Source organism: Coregonus clupeaformis, unplaced genomic scaffold (assembly GCF_020615455.1).
Source record: "Coregonus clupeaformis isolate EN_2021a unplaced genomic scaffold, ASM2061545v1 scaf0742, whole genome shotgun sequence".
NCBI classification, from domain to species: Eukaryota; Metazoa; Chordata; class Actinopteri; order Salmoniformes; family Salmonidae; genus Coregonus; species Coregonus clupeaformis.
In genome coordinates, this window is record NW_025534197.1 from 170,386 (window position 1) to 189,280 (window position 18,895).

Below are 18,895 nucleotides of genomic sequence, written 5' to 3' on the forward strand. Positions count from 1 at the left end.
AGAATATTGGACCAAATACTCAACTAAATTAATTTGTCCAAATATTTATGACTTTTTCAAATGGGAGAACTAGATACATTAAGTGCTTTCATTTCTAAACAGTAAAACAGGTATGTATGAATACCCTCAAATAAAAAGTGACATTCTGTACTGTTGCCTAATATGAAACAATTTCAAATCCAAAATGATGGAGCACAGCACCAAATTTAAAACGGTAAACTTCACTGTCCAAACACATATGGTGTGGACTATGTGTGCCTGGTAAACACATGTGGATCTGGTGAACAGTTATCACTTGTTGACCAACTACAGGAATACTGACCTCAGAGTCTACAGTTTACAGTGGGGATCCCCCAGTCCAGCAGAGAGCAGCTTCACTCCTGAATCCTTCAGGTCATTGTTACTCAGGTCCAGCTCTTTCAGGTTTGAGGGGTTTGAACTGAGAGCTGAGGCCAACAGTTCACAGGATGTGTCTGTGAGTTTACAGCCAGTGAGTCTGTCAACAGAGTAAATACCATGAGGGACAGGTTGTATTAAAATGTTACATTTAGCTTCCCTGCTTACACTGTTACCTCTGCACTAATAATGTGAACACTGTGTATAGATGTCTTAATGCTACAACTTTTCTGATCCGTTTGTATTACAGTTTGTTTAAGACTTTTCAGCTGATCGAAAGTTTAGTCAGCCAATGAAAATATTGTTGTTCTTACATACAGTAAAGTTTGGTCTGAGGGATAGTCACATGAGTACTTACAGAGCCAGTCAGCCAATAAAAATGCTGCTGTAACTACAATGTATTTTGGTGTGGGATATTTCCATGAATACTTACAGAGCTTTCCTGCAGCCTCTCACAGCTGGGAGCAGTCTCCTACGACCCTCCTCTGATGTCTTGTATACCTTCAGGTCAAACACACCCATAACCTCCTCTGATATCTGTAGCATGTAGGCCAGTGCTGAACACTGATAAAGTGTGAGGTTTTTGGATCTCTTCTTTGACCTCAAGTACGCTTGGATTTCCTCTTGTACTGAATGGTCTTTCATCTCTATCAGACAGTGGAAGAGATTGATGCACCTCTCAGGGGAGATGTTCTTCCTCTGCATCACCTTAAGGGATCGGATTGTTTTCTGGACGCTGTCTGGACTGCTTTCTGTCTGTGTCACCAGACCTCGTAGGAGTTTCTGATTGGACTCCAGTGACATGCCATGAAGGAAGCGGACAAAGAGGTCCAGGTGTCCATTCTTGCTCTCCAAGGCTTTATCCACGGTACTCTTCAGCAGCTCATGCAAGGTTAGCTCTTCAGATGCAGCTCTAGACTTTCTCTTGAGGAAGGGCTTCAGTGCATCCATGTTCTTGGTTGTGTAACAATGGTACATGTAGACAGCTGAGAGAAACTCCTGAATGCTCAGATGAACAAAGCAGTACACCACTCTCTGAAATAACACAGACTCTTCTTTAAAGATTTGTGTGCACACTCCTGAGTACACTGGGGCTTCTTTGACATCAATGCCACACTCTTTCAGGTCTTCTTCATAGAACATGAGATTACCCTTCTCCAGATTTTCAAACGCCAGCTTCCCCAGCTTCAGAAGAATTTCCTTATCTGACTCCATGAGCTCCTGTTGATCCATCTCATCTCTTCCATTATATTTCTGGTTCTTCAGGCTGGTCTGAATGAGCAGGAAGTGTATGGACATCTCAGTCAGAGTCGTGGGCATCTCTTCTGTCTTGTCTGTACTCAACATGTGTTCAAGGACTACTGCAGAAATCCAACAGAACACTGGCATGTGGCACATGATGTGGAGGCTCCTTGATGTCTTTATGTGTGAGATGATTCTGCTGGCCAGGTCCTCATCACTGAATCTCTTCCTGAAGAACTCCTCCTTCTGTGGGTCATTGAACCCTCGTACCTCTGTCACCTGGTCAACACATTTAGGGGGGATCTTATTGGTTGCTGCAGGTCGGGAGGTTATCCATAGGAGAGCAGAGGGAAGCAGATTCCCCTTGATGAGGTTTGTCAGCAGAACATCGACAGACGATGTCTGGGTGACATCAGACACCTTTTCATTGTGCTGGAAATCCAATGGAAGTCTGCTTTCATCCAAACCATCAAAGATGAACATAGCTTTACAGGCAGTGAGTTTCTTTGCATTGCCTATGTCTAGTTCTGTGTGGAAGCCATTTAAAAGTCTGAGAAGACTGTACTGGAGATCTTTAATCAAGTTCAGCTCTCTGAAAGGAAGCACAAATATGATATCCACATCTTGGTTCGCCTTCTCTTCAGCCCAGTCTAGGATGAACTTCTGAACAGAGACTGTTTTTCCGATGCCAGCGATGCCCTTCGTCAGCACAGTTCTGATGCTTCTCTCTTGGCCTGGTAAGGGTTTAAAGATGTCATTGCAGTGGATTGCTGTGTCATGTGAGGTTGGTGTCCTGGATGCTTTCTCTAGCTGCCACACCTCATGTTCATTGTTAACCCCTTCACTCTCTCCCTCTGTGATGTAGAGCTCTGTGTAAATCCTGTTGAGGGGAGTTTGGTTCCCTGCTTTTTCCATACCTTCTATCACACATTCATACCTCCCTTTCAGACTGGCTTTATGGTTTACTATAGCTCTCTGCAGGCTGTAATCCACTACAAGGGAAGAGGAAAAATTATGTGTATCAGAAACATTTGTTCACAGGATGAAACGTGGGCCTTCCACAACTACAGTAACTTCTATTATCTCATAATATTGTAGTTAACTACTGTAAATCATATTAAGGTATTGACTTGGCCCACGTGTGCAAGTGGTCTTACTGTTTTCAGAGCCTCTTGTTTTATTGGGTTGACTCAGCTGCTGTAGTACAGGCCGTGTTCTGGATCTCTTTCTACACTGAGGACAGTCATAGTCTCCTGAAGGAGCAGGTTTCTCCCAGTATCTGGTGATGCACTGTCTGCAGAACCTGTGTCCACAGGTGATAGAGACTGGATTCTTCAGCACCTGCTGACACACTGCACACTTGGACTGATCCTCTGGCAGAGTAGACCATCCACTACAGAGATAAAGGAGAGAGAGATTGTAGATGTTAATACTGATCCTCTGGCAGAGTAGACCATCCACTACAGAGATAAAGGAGAGAGAGAGAGATTGTAGATGTTAATACTGATCCTCTAACAGAGTAGACCTTCCACTACAGAGATAAAGGAGAGAGAGATTGTAGATGTTAATACTGATCCTCTAACAGAGTAGACCATCCACTACAGAGATAAAGGAGAGAGAGAGATTGTAGATGTTAATACTGATCCTTTAACAGAGTAGACCTTCCACTACAGAGATAAAATAGAAATAGAGATTGTAGATGTTAATACTGATCCTCTAACAGAGTAGACCATCCACTACAGAGATAAAGGAGAGAGAGATTGTAGATGTTAATACTGATCCTTTAACAGAGTAGACCATCCACTACAGAGATAAAGGAGAGAGAGAGATTGTAGATGTTAATACTGATCCTCTAACAGAGTAGACCATCCACTACAGAGATAAAGGAGAGAGAGATTGTAGATGTTAATACTGATCCTCTAACAGAGTAGACCTTCCACTACAGAGATAAAGGAGAGAGAGAGAGAGATTGTAGATGTTAATACTGATCCTCTAACAGAGTAGACCATCCACTACAGAGATAAAGGAGAGAGAGATTGTAGATGTTAATACTGATCCTCTAACAGAGTAGACCATCCACTACAGAGATAAAGGAGAGAGAGAGATTGTAGATGTTAATACTGATCCTCTAACAGAGTAGACCATCCACTACAGAGATAAAGGAGAGAGAGATTGTAGATGTTAATACTGATCCTCTAACAGAGTAGACCATCCACTACAGAGATAAAGGAGAGAGAGAGATTGTAGATGTTAATACTGATCCTCTAACAGAGTAGACCATCCACTACAGAGATAAGAGAGAGAGAGAGATTGTAGAGGTTAATACTGATCCTCTAACAGAGTAGACCATCCACTACAGAGATAAAGGAGAGAGAGATTGTAGATGTTAATACTGATCCTTTAACAGAGTAGACCATCCACTACAGAGATAAAGGAGAGAGAGATTGTAGATGTTAATACTGATCCTCTAACAGAGTAGACCATCCACTACAGAGATAAAGGAGAGAGAGATTGTAGATGTTAATACTGATCCTCTAACAGAGTAGACCATCCACTACAGAGATAAAGGAGAGAGAGATTGTAGATGTTAATACTGATCCTCTAACAGAGTAGACCATCCACTACAGAGATAAGAGAGAGAGAGAGATTGTAGATGTTAATACTGATCCTTTAACAGAGTAGACCTTCCACTACAGAGATAAAGGAGAGAGAGATTGTAGATGTTAATACTGATCCTCTAACAGAGTAGACCATCCACTACAGAGATAAAGGAGAGAGAGAGATTGTAGATGTTAATACTGATCCTTTAACAGAGTAGACCTTCCACTACAGAGATAAAGGAGAGAGAGAGATTGTAGATGTTAATACTGATCCTCTAACAGAGTAGACCTTCCACTACAGAGATAAAGGAGAGAGAGAGATTGTAGATGTTAATACTGATCCTCTAACAGAGTAGACCATCCACTACAGAGATAAAGGAGAGAGAGAGATTGTAGATGTTAATACTGATCCTCTAACAGAGTAGACCTTCCACTACAGAGATAAGAGAGAGAGAGAGATTGTAGATGTTAATACTGATCCTCTAACAGAGTAGACCTTCCACTACAGAGATAAAGGAGAGAGCGAGATTGTAGATGTTAATACTGATCCTCTAACAGAGTAGACCATCCACTACAGAGATAAGAGAGAGAGAGAGATTGTAGATGTTAATACTGATCCTCTAACAGAGTAGACCATCCACTACAGAGACAAAAGAAGGTGCAGTAATTGCTCTAATAAACTGTTAAAACAAACTACACATTACAAAACATATCTATTTGACATCTTGAATATTCTCCTCTTCACTAGTAATATTATTCTGACTAGTGACGTACCTTGGGTCCTCTAACAGAGTAGACCTTCCACTACAGAGATAAAGGAGAGAGAGATTGTAGATGTTAATACTGATCCTCTAACAGAGTAGACCATCCACTACAGAGATAAAGGAGAGAGAGATTGTAGATGTTAATACTGATCCTCTAACAGAGTAGACCATCCACTACAGAGATAAAGGAGAGAGAGAGATTGTAGATGTTAATACTGATCCTCTGGCAGAGTAGACCATCCACTACAGAGATAAAGGAGAGAGAGATTGTAGATGTTAATACTGATCCTCTAACAGAGTATACCATCCACTACAGAGATAAAGGAGAGAGAGATTGTTGATGTTAACACTGATCCTTTAACAGAGTAGACCATCCACTACAGAGATAAAGGAGCGAGAGATTGTAGATGTTAATACTGATCCTCTAACAGAGTAGACCATCCACTACAGAGATAAAGGAGAGAGAGAGATTGTAGATGTTAATACTGATCCTCTAACAGAGTAGACCATCCACTACAGAGATAAGAGAGAGAGAGAGATTGTAGATGTTAATACTGATCCTTTAACAGAGTAGACCTTCCACTACAGAGATAAAGGAGAGAGAGATTGTAGATGTTAATACTGATCCTCTAACAGAGTAGACCATCCACTACAGAGATAAAGGAGAGAGAGAGATTGTAGATGTTAATACTGATCCTTTAACAGAGTAGACCTTCCACTACAGAGATAAAGGAGAGAGAGAGATTGTAGATGTTAATACTGATCCTCTAACAGAGTAGACCTTCCACTACAGAGATAAAGGAGAGAGAGAGATTGTAGATGTTAATACTGATCCTCTAACAGAGTAGACCATCCACTACAGAGATAAAGGAGAGAGAGAGATTGTAGATGTTAATACTGATCCTCTAACAGAGTAGACCTTCCACTACAGAGATAATGGAGAGAGAGAGAGAGATTGTAGATGTTAATACTGATCCTCTAACAGAGTAGACCATCCACTACAGAGATAAAGGAGAGAGAGAGATTGTAGATGTTAATACTGATCCTCTAACAGAGTAGACCTTCCACTACAGAGATAATGGAGAGAGAGAGAGAGATTGTAGATGTTAATACTGATCCTCTAACAGAGTATACCATCCACTACAGAGATAAAGGAGAGAGAGATTGTTGATGTTAACACTGATCCTTTAACAGAGTAGACCATCCACTACAGAGATAAAGGAGCGAGAGATTGTAGATGTTAATACTGATCCTCTAACAGAGTAGACCATCCACTACAGAGATAAAGGAGAGAGAGAGATTGTAGATGTTAATACTGATCCTCTAACAGAGTAGACCATCCACTACAGAGATAAGAGAGAGAGAGATTGTAGATGTTAATACTGATCCTTTAACAGAGTAGACCTTCCACTACAGAGATAAAGGAGAGAGAGATTGTAGATGTTAATACTGATCCTCTAACAGAGTAGACCATCCACTACAGAGATAAAGGAGAGAGAGAGATTGTAGATGTTAATACTGATCCTTTAACAGAGTAGACCTTCCACTACAGAGATAAAGGAGAGAGAGAGATTGTAGATGTTAATACTGATCCTCTAACAGAGTAGACCTTCCACTACAGAGATAAAGGAGAGAGAGATATTGTAGATGTTAATACTGATCCTCTAACAGAGTAGACCATCCACTACAGAGATAAAGGAGAGAGAGAGATTGTAGATGTTAATACTGATCCTCTAACAGAGTAGACCTTCCACTACAGAGATAATGGAGAGAGAGAGAGAGATTGTAGATGTTAATACTGATCCTCTAACAGAGTAGACCTTCCACTACAGAGATAAAGGAGAGAGAGAGATTGTAGATGTTAATACTGATCCTCTAACAGAGTAGACCTTCCACTACAGAGATAAAGGAGAGAGAGATTGTAGATGTTAATACTGATCCTCTAACAGAGTAGACCATCACCTACAGAGACAAAAGAAGGTGCAGTAATTGCTCTAATAAACTGTTAAAACAAACTACACATTACAAAACATATCTATTTGACATCTTGAATATTCTCCTCTTCACTAGTAATATTATTCTGACTAGTGACGGACCTTGGGTCCTCTAACAGAGTAGACCTTCCACTACAGAGATAAAGGAGAGAGAGATTGTAGATGTTAATACTGATCCACTAACAGAGTAGACCATCCACTACAGAGATAAAGGAGAGAGAGATTGTAGATGTTAATACTGATCCTCTAACAGAGTAGACCATCCACTACAGAGATAAAGGAGAGATAGAGATTGTAGATGTTAATACTGATCCTCTGGCAGAGTAGACCATCCACTACAGAGATAAAGGAGAGAGAGATTGTAGATGTTAATACTGATCCTCTAACAGAGTATACCATCCACTACAGAGATAAAGGAGAGAGAGATTGTTGATGTTAACACTGATCCTTTAACAGAGTAGACCTTCCACTACAGAGATAAAGGAGCGAGAGATTGTAGATGTTAATACTGATCCTCTAACAGAGTAGACCTTCCACTACAGATATAAAGGAGAGAGAGATATTGTAGATGTTAATACTGATCCTTTATCAGAGTAGACCTTCCACTACAGAGATAAAGGAGAGAGAGAGAGATTGTAGATGTTAATACTGATCCTCTAACAGAGTAGATCATCCACTACAGAGATAAAGGAGAGAGATATTGTAGATGTTAATACTGATCCTCTAACAGAGTATACCATCCACTACAGAGATAAAGGAGTGAGAGATTGTTGATGTTAACACTGATCCTTTAACAGAGTAGACCTTCCACTACAGAGATAAAGGAGAGAGAGATTGTAGATGTTAATACTGATCCTCTAACAGAGTAGACCATCCACTACAGACATAAAGGAGAGAGAGAGATATTGTAGATGTTAATACTGATCCTCTGGCAGAGTAGACCTTCAACTACAGAGATAAAGGAGAGAGAGAGAGATTGTAGATGTTAATACTGATCCTCTAACAGAGTAGACCATCCACTACAGAGATAAAGGAGAGAGAGATTGTAGATGTTAATACTGATCCTCTAACAGAGTAGACCATCCACTACAGAGATAAAGGAGAGAGAGATTGTAGATGTTAATACTGATCCTTTAACAGAGTAGACCATCCACTACAGAGATAAAGGAGAGAGAGATTGTAGATGTTAATACTGATCCTCTAACAGAGTAGACCTTCCACTACAGATATAAAGGAGAGAGAGAGTGAGATTGTAGATGTTAATACTGATCCTCTAACAGAGTAGACCATCCACTACAGAGATAAAGGAGAGAGAGATTGTAGATGTTAATACTGATCCTCTAACAGAGTAGACCATCCACTACAGAGATAAAGGAGAGAGAGAGATTGTAGATGTTAATACTGATCCTCTAACAGAGTAGACCATCCACTACAGAGATAAGAGAGAGAGAGAGATTGTAGATGTTAATACTGATCCTCTAACAGAGTAGACCATCCACTACAGAGATAAAGGAGAGAGAGATTGTAGATGTTAATACTGATCCTTTAACAGAGTAGACCATCCACTACAGAGATAAAGGAGAGAGAGATTGTAGATGTTAATACTGATCCTCTAACAGAGTAGACCATCCACTACAGAGATAAAGGAGAGAGAGATTGTAGATGTTAATACTGATCCTCTAACAGAGTAGACCATCCACTACAGAGACAAAAGAAGGTGCAGTAATTGCTCTAATAAACTGTTAAAACAAACTACACATTACAAAACATATCTATTTGACATCTTGAATATTCTCCTCTTCACTAGTAATATTATTCTGACTAGTGACGGACCTTGGGTCCTCTAACAGAGTAGACCTTCCACTACAGAGATAAAGGAGAGAGAGAGATTGTAGATGTTAATACTGATCCTCTAACAGAGTAGACCATACACTACAGAGATAAAGGAGAGAGAGAGAGATTGTAGATGTTAATACTGATCCTCTAACAGAGTAGACCATCCACTACAGAGATAAAGGAGAGAGAGATTGTAGATGTTAATACTGATCCTCTAACAGAGTAGACCATCCACTACAGAGATAAAGGAGAGAGAGAGATTGTAGATGTTAATACTGATCCTCTAACAGAGTAGACCATCCACTACAGAGATAAAGGAGAGAGAGATTGTTGATGTTAACACTGATCCTTTAACAGAGTAGACCATCCACTACAGAGATAAAGGAGAGAGAGAGATTGTAGATGTTAATACTGATCCTCTAACAGAGTAGACCATCCACTACAGAGATAAGAGAGAGAGAGAGATTGTAGATGTTAATACTGATCCTCTAACAGAGTACACCATCCACTACAGAGATAAAGGAGAGAGATTGTAGATGTTAATACTGATCCTCTAACAGAGTAGACCTTCCACTACAGAGATAAAGGAGAGAGAGAGAGAGATTGTAGATGTTAATACTGATCCTCTAACAGAGTAGACCATCCACTACAGAGATAAAGGATAGAGAGATTGTAGATGTTAATACTGATCCTCTAACAGAGTAGACCTTCCACTACAGAGATAAAGGAGAGAGAGAGAGAGAGATTGTAGATGTTAATACTGATCCTTTATCAGAGTAGACCATCCACTACAGAGATAAAGGAGAGAGAGAGAGATTGTAGATGTTAATACTGATCCTCTAACAGAGTAGACCATCCACTACAGAGACAAAAAAGGTGCAGTAATTGCTCTAATAAACTGTTAAAACAAACTACACATTACAAAACATATCTATTTGACATCTTGAATATTCTCCTCTTCACTAGTAATATTATTCTGACTAGTGACGGACCTTGGGTCCTCTAACAGAGTAGACCTTCCACTACAGAGATAAAGGAGAGAGAGATTGTAGATGTTAATACTGATCCTCTAACAGAGTAGACCATCCACTACAGAGATAAAGGAGAGAGAGAGATTGTAGATGTTAATACTGATCCTCTGGCAGAGTAGACCATACACTACAGAGATAAAGGAGAGAGAGATTGTAGATGTTAATACTGATCCTCTAACAGAGTAGACCTTCCACTACAGAGATAAAGGAGAGAGAGATATTGTAGATGTTAATACTGATCCTCTGGCAGAGTAGACCTTCCACTACAGAGATAAAGGAGAGAGAGAGAGAGATTGTAGATGTTAATACTGATCCTCTAACAGAGTAGACCATCCACTACAGAGATAAAGGAGAGAGAGATTGTAGATGTTAATACTGATCCTCTAACAGAGTAGACCATCCACTACAGAGATAAAGGAGAGAGAGAGATTGTAGATGTTAATACTGATCCTCTAACAGAGTAGACCATCCACTACAGAGATAAGAGAGAGAAAGAGTCACTGGCTTGCTGGTGCTCTTTCATGCCGTCCCTAGGAGGGGTGCGTCACTTGAGTGGGTTGAGTTACTGACATGATCTTCCTGTCTGGGTTGGCGCCCCCCCCTTGGTTTGTGCTGTGGTGGAGACCTCTGTGGGCTATACTCGGCCTTGTCTCAGGATTGTAAGTTGGTGGTTGAGGATATCCCTCTAGTGGTGCGGGGGGCTGTGCTTTGGCAGAGTGGGTGGGGTTATATCCTTCCTGTTTGGCCCTGTCCGGGGGTTTCTTCGGATGGGGCCACAGTGTCTCCGGACCGCTCCTGTCTCAGCCTCCAGTATTTATGCTGCAGTAGTTTATGTGTCGGGGGCTGGGGTTAGTTGGTTATACCTGGAGTACTTCTCCTGTCTTATCCAGTGTCCTGTGTGAATTTAAGTATGCTCTCTCTAATTCTCTCGTTCTCTCTTTCTCTCTGAGAACCTGAGCCCTATGACCATACGTCAGGACTACCGGGCATGCTGACACCTTGCTGTCCCCAGTCCGCCTGGCCTTGCTGCTATTCCAGTTTCAACTGTTCTGCCTGCGGTTACGAAACCCCTACCTGTCCCAGACCTGCTGTTTTCAACTCTTAATGATCGGCTATGAAAAGCCAACTGAGAGACCTGAGCCCTAGGACCATACGTCGGGACTACCGGCCGTGGTGACTCCTTCGCTGTCCCCAGTCCGCCTGGCCTTGCTGCTATTCCAGTTTCAACTGTTCTGCCTGCGGTTATGGAACCCCTACCTGTCCCAGACCTGCTGTTTTCAACTCTTAATGATCGGCTATGAAAAGCCAACTGAGATTTATTCCTGATTATTATTTGACCATGCTTGTCACTTATGAACATTTTTGAACATCTTGGCATGGTTCTGTTATAATCTCCACCCGGCACAGCCAGAAGAGGACTGGCCACCCCTCATAGCCTGGTTCCTCTCTAGGTTTCTTCCTAGGTTTTGGCCTTTCTAGGGAGTTTTTCCTAGCCACCGTGCTTCTACACCTGCATTACTAGCTGTTTGGGGTTTTAGGCTGGGTTTCTGTACAGCACTTCGAGATATTAGCTAATGTATGAAGGGCTATATAAAATAAAATTGATTGATTGATTGAAAGAGATTGTAGATGTTAATACTGATCCTCTAACAGAGTAGACCATCCACTACAGAGATGAAGGAGAGAGAGATTGTAGATGTTAATACGGATCCTCTAACAGAGTAGACCATTCACTACAGAGATAAAGGAGAAAGAGAGAGATTGTAGATGTTAATACTGATCCTCTAACAGAGTAGACCATCCACTACAGAGACAAAAGAAGGTGCAGTAATTGCTCTAATAAACTGTTAAAACAAACTACACATTACAAAACATATCTATTTGACATCTTGAATATTCTCCTCTTCACTAGTAATATTATTCTGACTAGTGACGGACCTTGGGTCCTCTAACAGAGTAGACCTTCCACTACAGAGATAAAGGAGAGAGAGATTGTAGATGTTAATACTGATCCTCTAACAGAGTAGACCATCCACTACAGAGATAAAGGAGAGAGATATTGTAGATGTTAATACTGATCCTCTAACAGAGTAGACCATCCACTACAGAGATAAAGGAGAGAGAGAGATTGTAGATGTTAATACTGATCCTCTGGCAGAGTAGACCATCCACTACAGAGATAAAGGAGAGAGAGATTGTAGATGTTAATACTGATCCTCTAACAGAGTAGACCATCCACTACAGAGATAAAGGAGAGAGAGATTGTTGATGTTAACACTGATCATTTAATAGAGTAGACCTTCCACTACAGAGATAAAGGAGAGAGAGATTGTAGATGTTAATACTGATCCTCTAACAGAGTAGACCTTCCACTACAGAGTTAAAGGAGAGAGAGATATTGTAGATGTTAATACTGATCCTTTATCAGAGTAGACCTTCCACTACAGATTAAAGGAGAGAGAGAGATTGTAGATGTTAATACTGATCCTCTAACAGAGTAGACCATCCACTACAGAGATAAAGGAGAGAGAGAGATATTGTAGATGTTAATACTGATCCTCTGGCAGAGTAGACCTTCCACTACAGAGATAAAGGAGAGAGAGAGAGAGAGATTGTAGATGTTAATACTGATCCTCTAACAGTGTAGACCATCCACTACAGAGATAAAGGAGAGAGAGATTGTAGATGTTAATACTGATCCTCTAACAGAGTAGACCATCCACTACAGAGATAAGAGAGAGAGAGAGATTGTAGATTTTAATACTGATCCTCTAACATAGTAGACCATCCACTACAGAGATAAAGGAGAGAGAGATTGTAGATGTTAATACTGATCCTCTAACAGAGTAGACCATCCACTACAGAGATAAAGGAGAGAGAGAGAGATTGTAGATGTTAATACTGATCCTCTAACAGAGTAGACCATCCACTACAGAGACAAAAGAAGGTGCAGTAATTGCTCTAATAAACTGTTAAAACAAACTACACATTACAAAACATCTCTATTTGACATCTTGAATATTCTCCTCTTCACTAGTAATATTATTCTGACTAGTGACGGACCTTGGGTCCTCTAACAGAGTAGACCTTCCACTACAGAGATAAAGGAGAGAGAGATTGTAGATGTTAATACTGATCCTCTAACAGAGTAGACCATACACTACAGAGATAAAGGAGAGAGAGATTGTAGATGTTAATACTGATCCTCTAACAGAGTAGACCATCCACTACAGAGATAAAGGAGAGAGAGAGATTGTAGATGTTAATACTGATCCTCTGGCAGAGTAGACCATCCACTACAGAGATAAAGGAGAGAGAGATTGTAGATGTTAATACTGATACTCTAACAGAATAGACCATCCACTACAGAGATAAAGGAGAGAGAGATTGTAGATGTTAATACTGATCCTTTAACAGAGTAGACCTTCCACTACAGAGATAAAGGAGAGAGAGATTGTAGATGTTAATACTGATCCTCTAACAGAGTAGACCTTCCACTACAGAGATAAAGGAGAGAGAGATATTGTAGATGTTAATACTGATCCTTTATCAGAGTAGACCTTCCACTACAGAGATAAAGGAGAGAGAGAGAGATTGTAGATGTTAATACTGATCCTCTAACAGAGTAGACCATCCACTACAGAGATAAAGGAGAGAGAGAGAGATTGTAGATGTTAATATTGATCCTCTGGCAGAGTAGACCTTCCACTACAGAGATAAAGGAGAGAGAGATAGTAGATGTTAATACTGATCCTTTAACAGAGTAGACCATCCACTACAGAGATAAAGGAGAGAGAGATTGTAGATGTTAATACTGATCCTCTAACAGAGTAGACCATCCACTACAGAGATAAAGGAGAGAGAGATTGTAGATGTTAATACTGATCCTCTAACAGAGTAGACCATCCACTACAGAGATAAAGGAGAGAGAGAGATTGTAGATGTTAATACTGATCCTCTGGCAGAGTAGACCATCCACTACAGAGATAAAGGAGAGAGAGATTGTAGATGTTAATACTGATCCTCTAACAGAGTAGACCATCCACTACAGAGATAAAGGAGAGAGAGATTGTTGATGTTAACACTGATCCTTTAACAGAGTAGACCATCCACTACAGAGATAAAGGAGAGAGAGAGATTGTAGATGTTAATACTGATCCTCTAACAGAGTAGACCATCCACTACAGAGATAAGAGAGAGAGAGAGATTGTAGATGTTAATACTGATCCTCTAACAGAGTACACCATCCACTACAGAGATAAAGGAGAGAGATTGTAGATGTTAATACTGATCCTCTAACAGAGTAGACCTTCCACTACAGAGATAAAGGAGAGAGAGAGAGAGATTGTAGATGTTAATACTGATCCTCTAACAGAGTAGACCATCCACTACAGAGATAAAGGATAGAGAGATTGTAGATGTTAATACTGATCCTCTAACAGAGTAGACCTTCCACTACAGAGATAAAGGAGAGAGAGAGAGAGAGATTGTAGATGTTAATACTGATCCTTTATCAGAGTAGACCATCCACTACAGAGATAAAGGAGAGAGAGAGAGAGATTGTAGATGTTAATACTGATCCTCTAACAGAGTAGACCATCCACTACAGAGACAAAAAAGGTGCAGTAATTGCTCTAATAAACTGTTAAAACAAACTACACATTACAAAACATATCTATTTGACATCTTGAATATTCTCCTCTTCACTAGTAATATTATTCTGACTAGTGACGGACCTTGGGTCCTCTAACAGAGTAGACCTTCCACTACAGAGATAAAGGAGAGAGAGATTGTAGATGTTAATACTGATCCTCTAACAGAGTAGACCATCCACTACAGAGATAAAGGAGAGAGAGAGATTGTAGATGTTAATACTGATCCTCTGGCAGAGTAGACCATACACTACAGAGATAAAGGAGAGAGAGATTGTAGATGTTAATACTGATCCTCTAACAGAGTAGACCTTCCACTACAGAGATAAAGGAGAGAGAGATATTGTAGATGTTAATACTGATCCTCTAACAGAGTAGACCATACACTACAGAGATAAAGGAGAGAGAGATTGTAGATGTTAATACTGATCCTCTAACAGAGTAGACCATCCACTACAGAGATAAAGGAGAGAGAGAGATTGTAGATGTTAATACTGATCCTCTGGCAGAGTAGACCATCCACTACAGAGATAAAGGATAGAGAGATTGTAGATGTTAATACTGATCCTCTAACAGAGTAGACCTTCCACTACAGAGATAAAGGAGAGAGAGATATTGTAGATGTTAATACTGATCCTTTATCAGAGTAGACCTTCCACTACAGAGATAAAGGAGAGAGAGAGAGATTGTAGATGTTAATACTGATCCTCTAACAGAGTAGACCATCCACTACAGAGATAAAGGAGAGAGAGAGATATTGTAGATGTTAATACTGATCCTCTGGCAGAGTAGACCTTCCACTACAGAGATAAAGGAGAGAGAGAGATATTGTAGATGTTAATACTGATCCTCTGGCAGAGTAGACCTTCCACTACAGAGATAAAGGAGAGAGAGAGAGAGATTGTAGATGTTAATACTGATCCTCTAACAGAGTAGACCATCCACTACAGAGATAAAGGAGAGAGAGATTGTAGATGTTAATACTGATCCTCTAACAGAGTAGACCATCCACTACAGAGATAAAGGAGAGAGAGAGATTGTAGATGTTAATACTGATCCTCTAACAGAGTAGACCATCCACTACAGAGATAAGAGAGAGAAAGAGTCACTGGCTTGCTGGTGCTCTTTCATGCCGTCCCTAGGAGGGGTGCGTCACTTGAGTGGGTTGAGTTACTGACATGATCTTCCTGTCTGGGTTGGCGCCCCCCTTGGTTTGTGCTGTGGTGGAGACCTCTGTGGGCTATACTCGGCCTTGTCTCAGGATTGTAAGTTGGTGGTTGAGGATATCCCTCTAGTGGTGCGGGGGCTGTGCTTTGGCAGAGTGGGTGGGGTTATATCCTTCCTGTTTGGCCCTGTCCGGGGTTTCTTCGGATGGGGCCACAGTGTCTCCCGGACCGCTCCTGTCTCAGCCTCCAGTATTTATGCTGCAGTAGTTTATGTGTCGGGGGGCTGGGGTTAGTTGGTTATACCTGGAGTACTTCTCCTGTCTTATCCAGTGTCCTGTGTGAATTTAAGTATGCTCTCTCTAATTCTCTCGTTCTCTCTTTCTCTCTGAGAACCTGAGCCCTATGACCATACGTCAGGACTACCGGGCATGCTGACACCTTGCTGTCCCCAGTCCGCCTGGCCTTGCTGCTATTCCAGTTTCAACTGTTCTGCCTGCGGTTACGAAACCCCTACCTGTCCCAGACCTGCTGTTTTCAACTCTTAATGATCGGCTATGAAAAGCCAACTGAGAGACCTGAGCCCTAGGACCATACGTCGGGACTACCGGCCGTGGTGACTCCTTGCTGTCCCCAGTCCGCCTGGCCTTGCTGCTATTCCAGTTTCAACTGTTCTGCCTGCGGTTATGGAACCCCTACCTGTCCCAGACCTGCTGTTTTCAACTCTTAATGATCGGCTATGAAAAGCCAACTGAGATTTATTCCTGATTATTATTTGACCATGCTTGTCACTTATGAACATTTTTGAACATCTTGGCATGGTTCTGTTATAATCTCCACCCGGCACAGCCAGAAGAGGACTGGCCACCCCTCATAGCCTGGTTCCTCTCTAGGTTTCTTCCTAGGTTTTGGCCTTTCTAGGAGTTTTTCCTAGCCACCGTGCTTCTACACCTGCATTACTAGCTGTTTGGGGTTTTAGGCTGGGTTTCTGTACAGCACTTCGAGATATTAGCTAATGTATGAAGGGCTATATAAAATAAAATTGATTGATTGATTGAAAGAGATTGTAGATGTTAATACTGATCCTCTAACAGAGTAGACCATCCACTACAGAGATGAAGGAGAGAGAGATTGTAGATGTTAATACGGATCCTCTAACAGAGTAGACCATTCACTACAGAGATAAAGGAGAAAGAGAGAGATTGTAGATGTTAATACTGATCCTCTAACAGAGTAGACCATCCACTACAGAGACAAAAGAAGGTGCAGTAATTGCTCTAATAAACTGTTAAAACAAACTACACATTACAAAACATATCTATTTGACATCTTGAATATTCTCCTCTTCACTAGTAATATTATTCTGACTAGTGACGGACCTTGGGTCCTCTAACAGAGTAGACCTTCCACTACAGAGATAAAGGAGAGAGAGATTGTAGATGTTAATACTGATCCTCTAACAGAGTAGACCATCCACTACAGAGATAAAGGAGAGAGATATTGTAGATGTTAATACTGATCCTCTAACAGAGTAGACCATCCACTACAGAGATAAAGGAGAGAGAGAGATTGTAGATGTTAATACTGATCCTCTGGCAGAGTAGACCATCCACTACAGAGATAAAGGAGAGAGAGATTGTAGATGTTAATACTGATCCTCTAACAGAGTAGACCATCCACTACAGAGATAAAGGAGAGAGAGATTGTTGATGTTAACACTGATCATTTAATAGAGTAGACCTTCCACTACAGAGATAAAGGAGAGAGAGATTGTAGATGTTAATACTGATCCTCTAACAGAGTAGACCTTCCACTACAGAGTTAAAGGAGAGAGAGATATTGTAGATGTTAATACTGATCCTTTATCAGAGTAGACCTTCCACTACAGATTAAAGGAGAGAGAGAGAGATTGTAGATGTTAATACTGATCCTCTAACAGAGTAGACCATCCACTACAGAGATAAAGGAGAGAGAGAGATATTGTAGATGTTAATACTGATCCTCTGGCAGAGTAGACCTTCCACTACAGAGATAAAGGAGAGAGAGAGAGAGAGATTGTAGATGTTAATACTGATCCTCTAACAGTGTAGACCATCCACTACAGAGATAAAGGAGAGAGAGATTGTAGATGTTAATACTGATCCTCTAACAGAGTAGACCATCCACTACAGAGATAAAGGAGAGAGAGAGATTGTAGATGTTAATACTGATCCTCTAACAGAGTAGACCATCCACTACAGAGATAAGAGAGAGAGAGAGATTGTAGATTTTAATACTGATCCTCTAACATAGTAGACCATCCACTACAGAGATAAAGGAGAGAGAGATTGTAGATGTTAATACTGATCCTCTAACAGAGTAGACCATCCACTACAGAGATAAAGGAGAGAGAGAGAGATTGTAGATGTTAATACTGATCCTCTAACAGAGTAGACCATCCACTACAGAGACAAAAGAAGGTGCAGTAATTGCTCTAATAAACTGTTAAAACAAACTACACATTACAAAACATCTCTATTTGACATCTTGAATATTCTCCTCTTCACTAGTAATATTATTCTGACTAGTGACGGACCTTGGGTCCTCTAACAGAGTAGACCTTCCACTACAGAGATAAAGGAGAGAGAGATTGTAGATGTTAATACTGATCCTCTAACAGAGTAGACCATACACTACAGAGATAAAGGAGAGAGAGATTGTAGATGTTAATACTGATCCTCTAACAGAGTAGACCATCCACTACAGAGATAAAGGAGAGAGAGAGATTGTAGATGTTAATACTGATCCTCTGGCAGAGTAGACCATCCACTACAGAGATAAAGGAGAGAGAGATTGTAGATGTTAATACTGATACTCTAACAGAATAGACCATCCACTACAGAGATAAAGGAGAGAGAGATTGTAGATGTTAATACTGATCCTTTAACAGAGTAGACCTTCCACTACAGAGATAAAGGAGAGAGAGATTGTAGATGTTAATACTGATCCTCTAACAGAGTAGACCTTCCACTACAGAGATAAAGGAGAGAGAGATATTGTAGATGTTAATACTGATCCTTTATCAGAGTAGACCTTCCACTACAGAGATAAAGGAGAGAGAGAGAGATTGTAGATGTTAATACTGATCCTCTAACAGAGTAGACCATCCACTACAGAGATAAAGGAGAGAGAGAGAGATTGTAGATGTTAATATTGATCCTCTGGCAGAGTAGACCTT

At 40.7% G+C, this 18,895-nt stretch overlaps 1 protein-coding gene across 1 annotated transcript; it reads right to left on the minus strand.

Annotated features, from left to right (window-relative positions):
* Positions 1 to 825: 825 nt before the first annotated feature.
* Positions 826 to 2,981, minus strand: LOC121556457 (NLR family CARD domain-containing protein 3-like). Its single transcript, XM_045216573.1, has 2 exons — positions 2,796 to 2,981; positions 826 to 2,630 (listed from the first exon to the last, which is right to left on the minus strand). Coding segments are annotated over exons 1-2 (1,806 nt in total). The 5' UTR covers positions 2,797 to 2,981.
* Between the last annotated feature and the right edge of the window lie 15,914 nt (positions 2,982 to 18,895).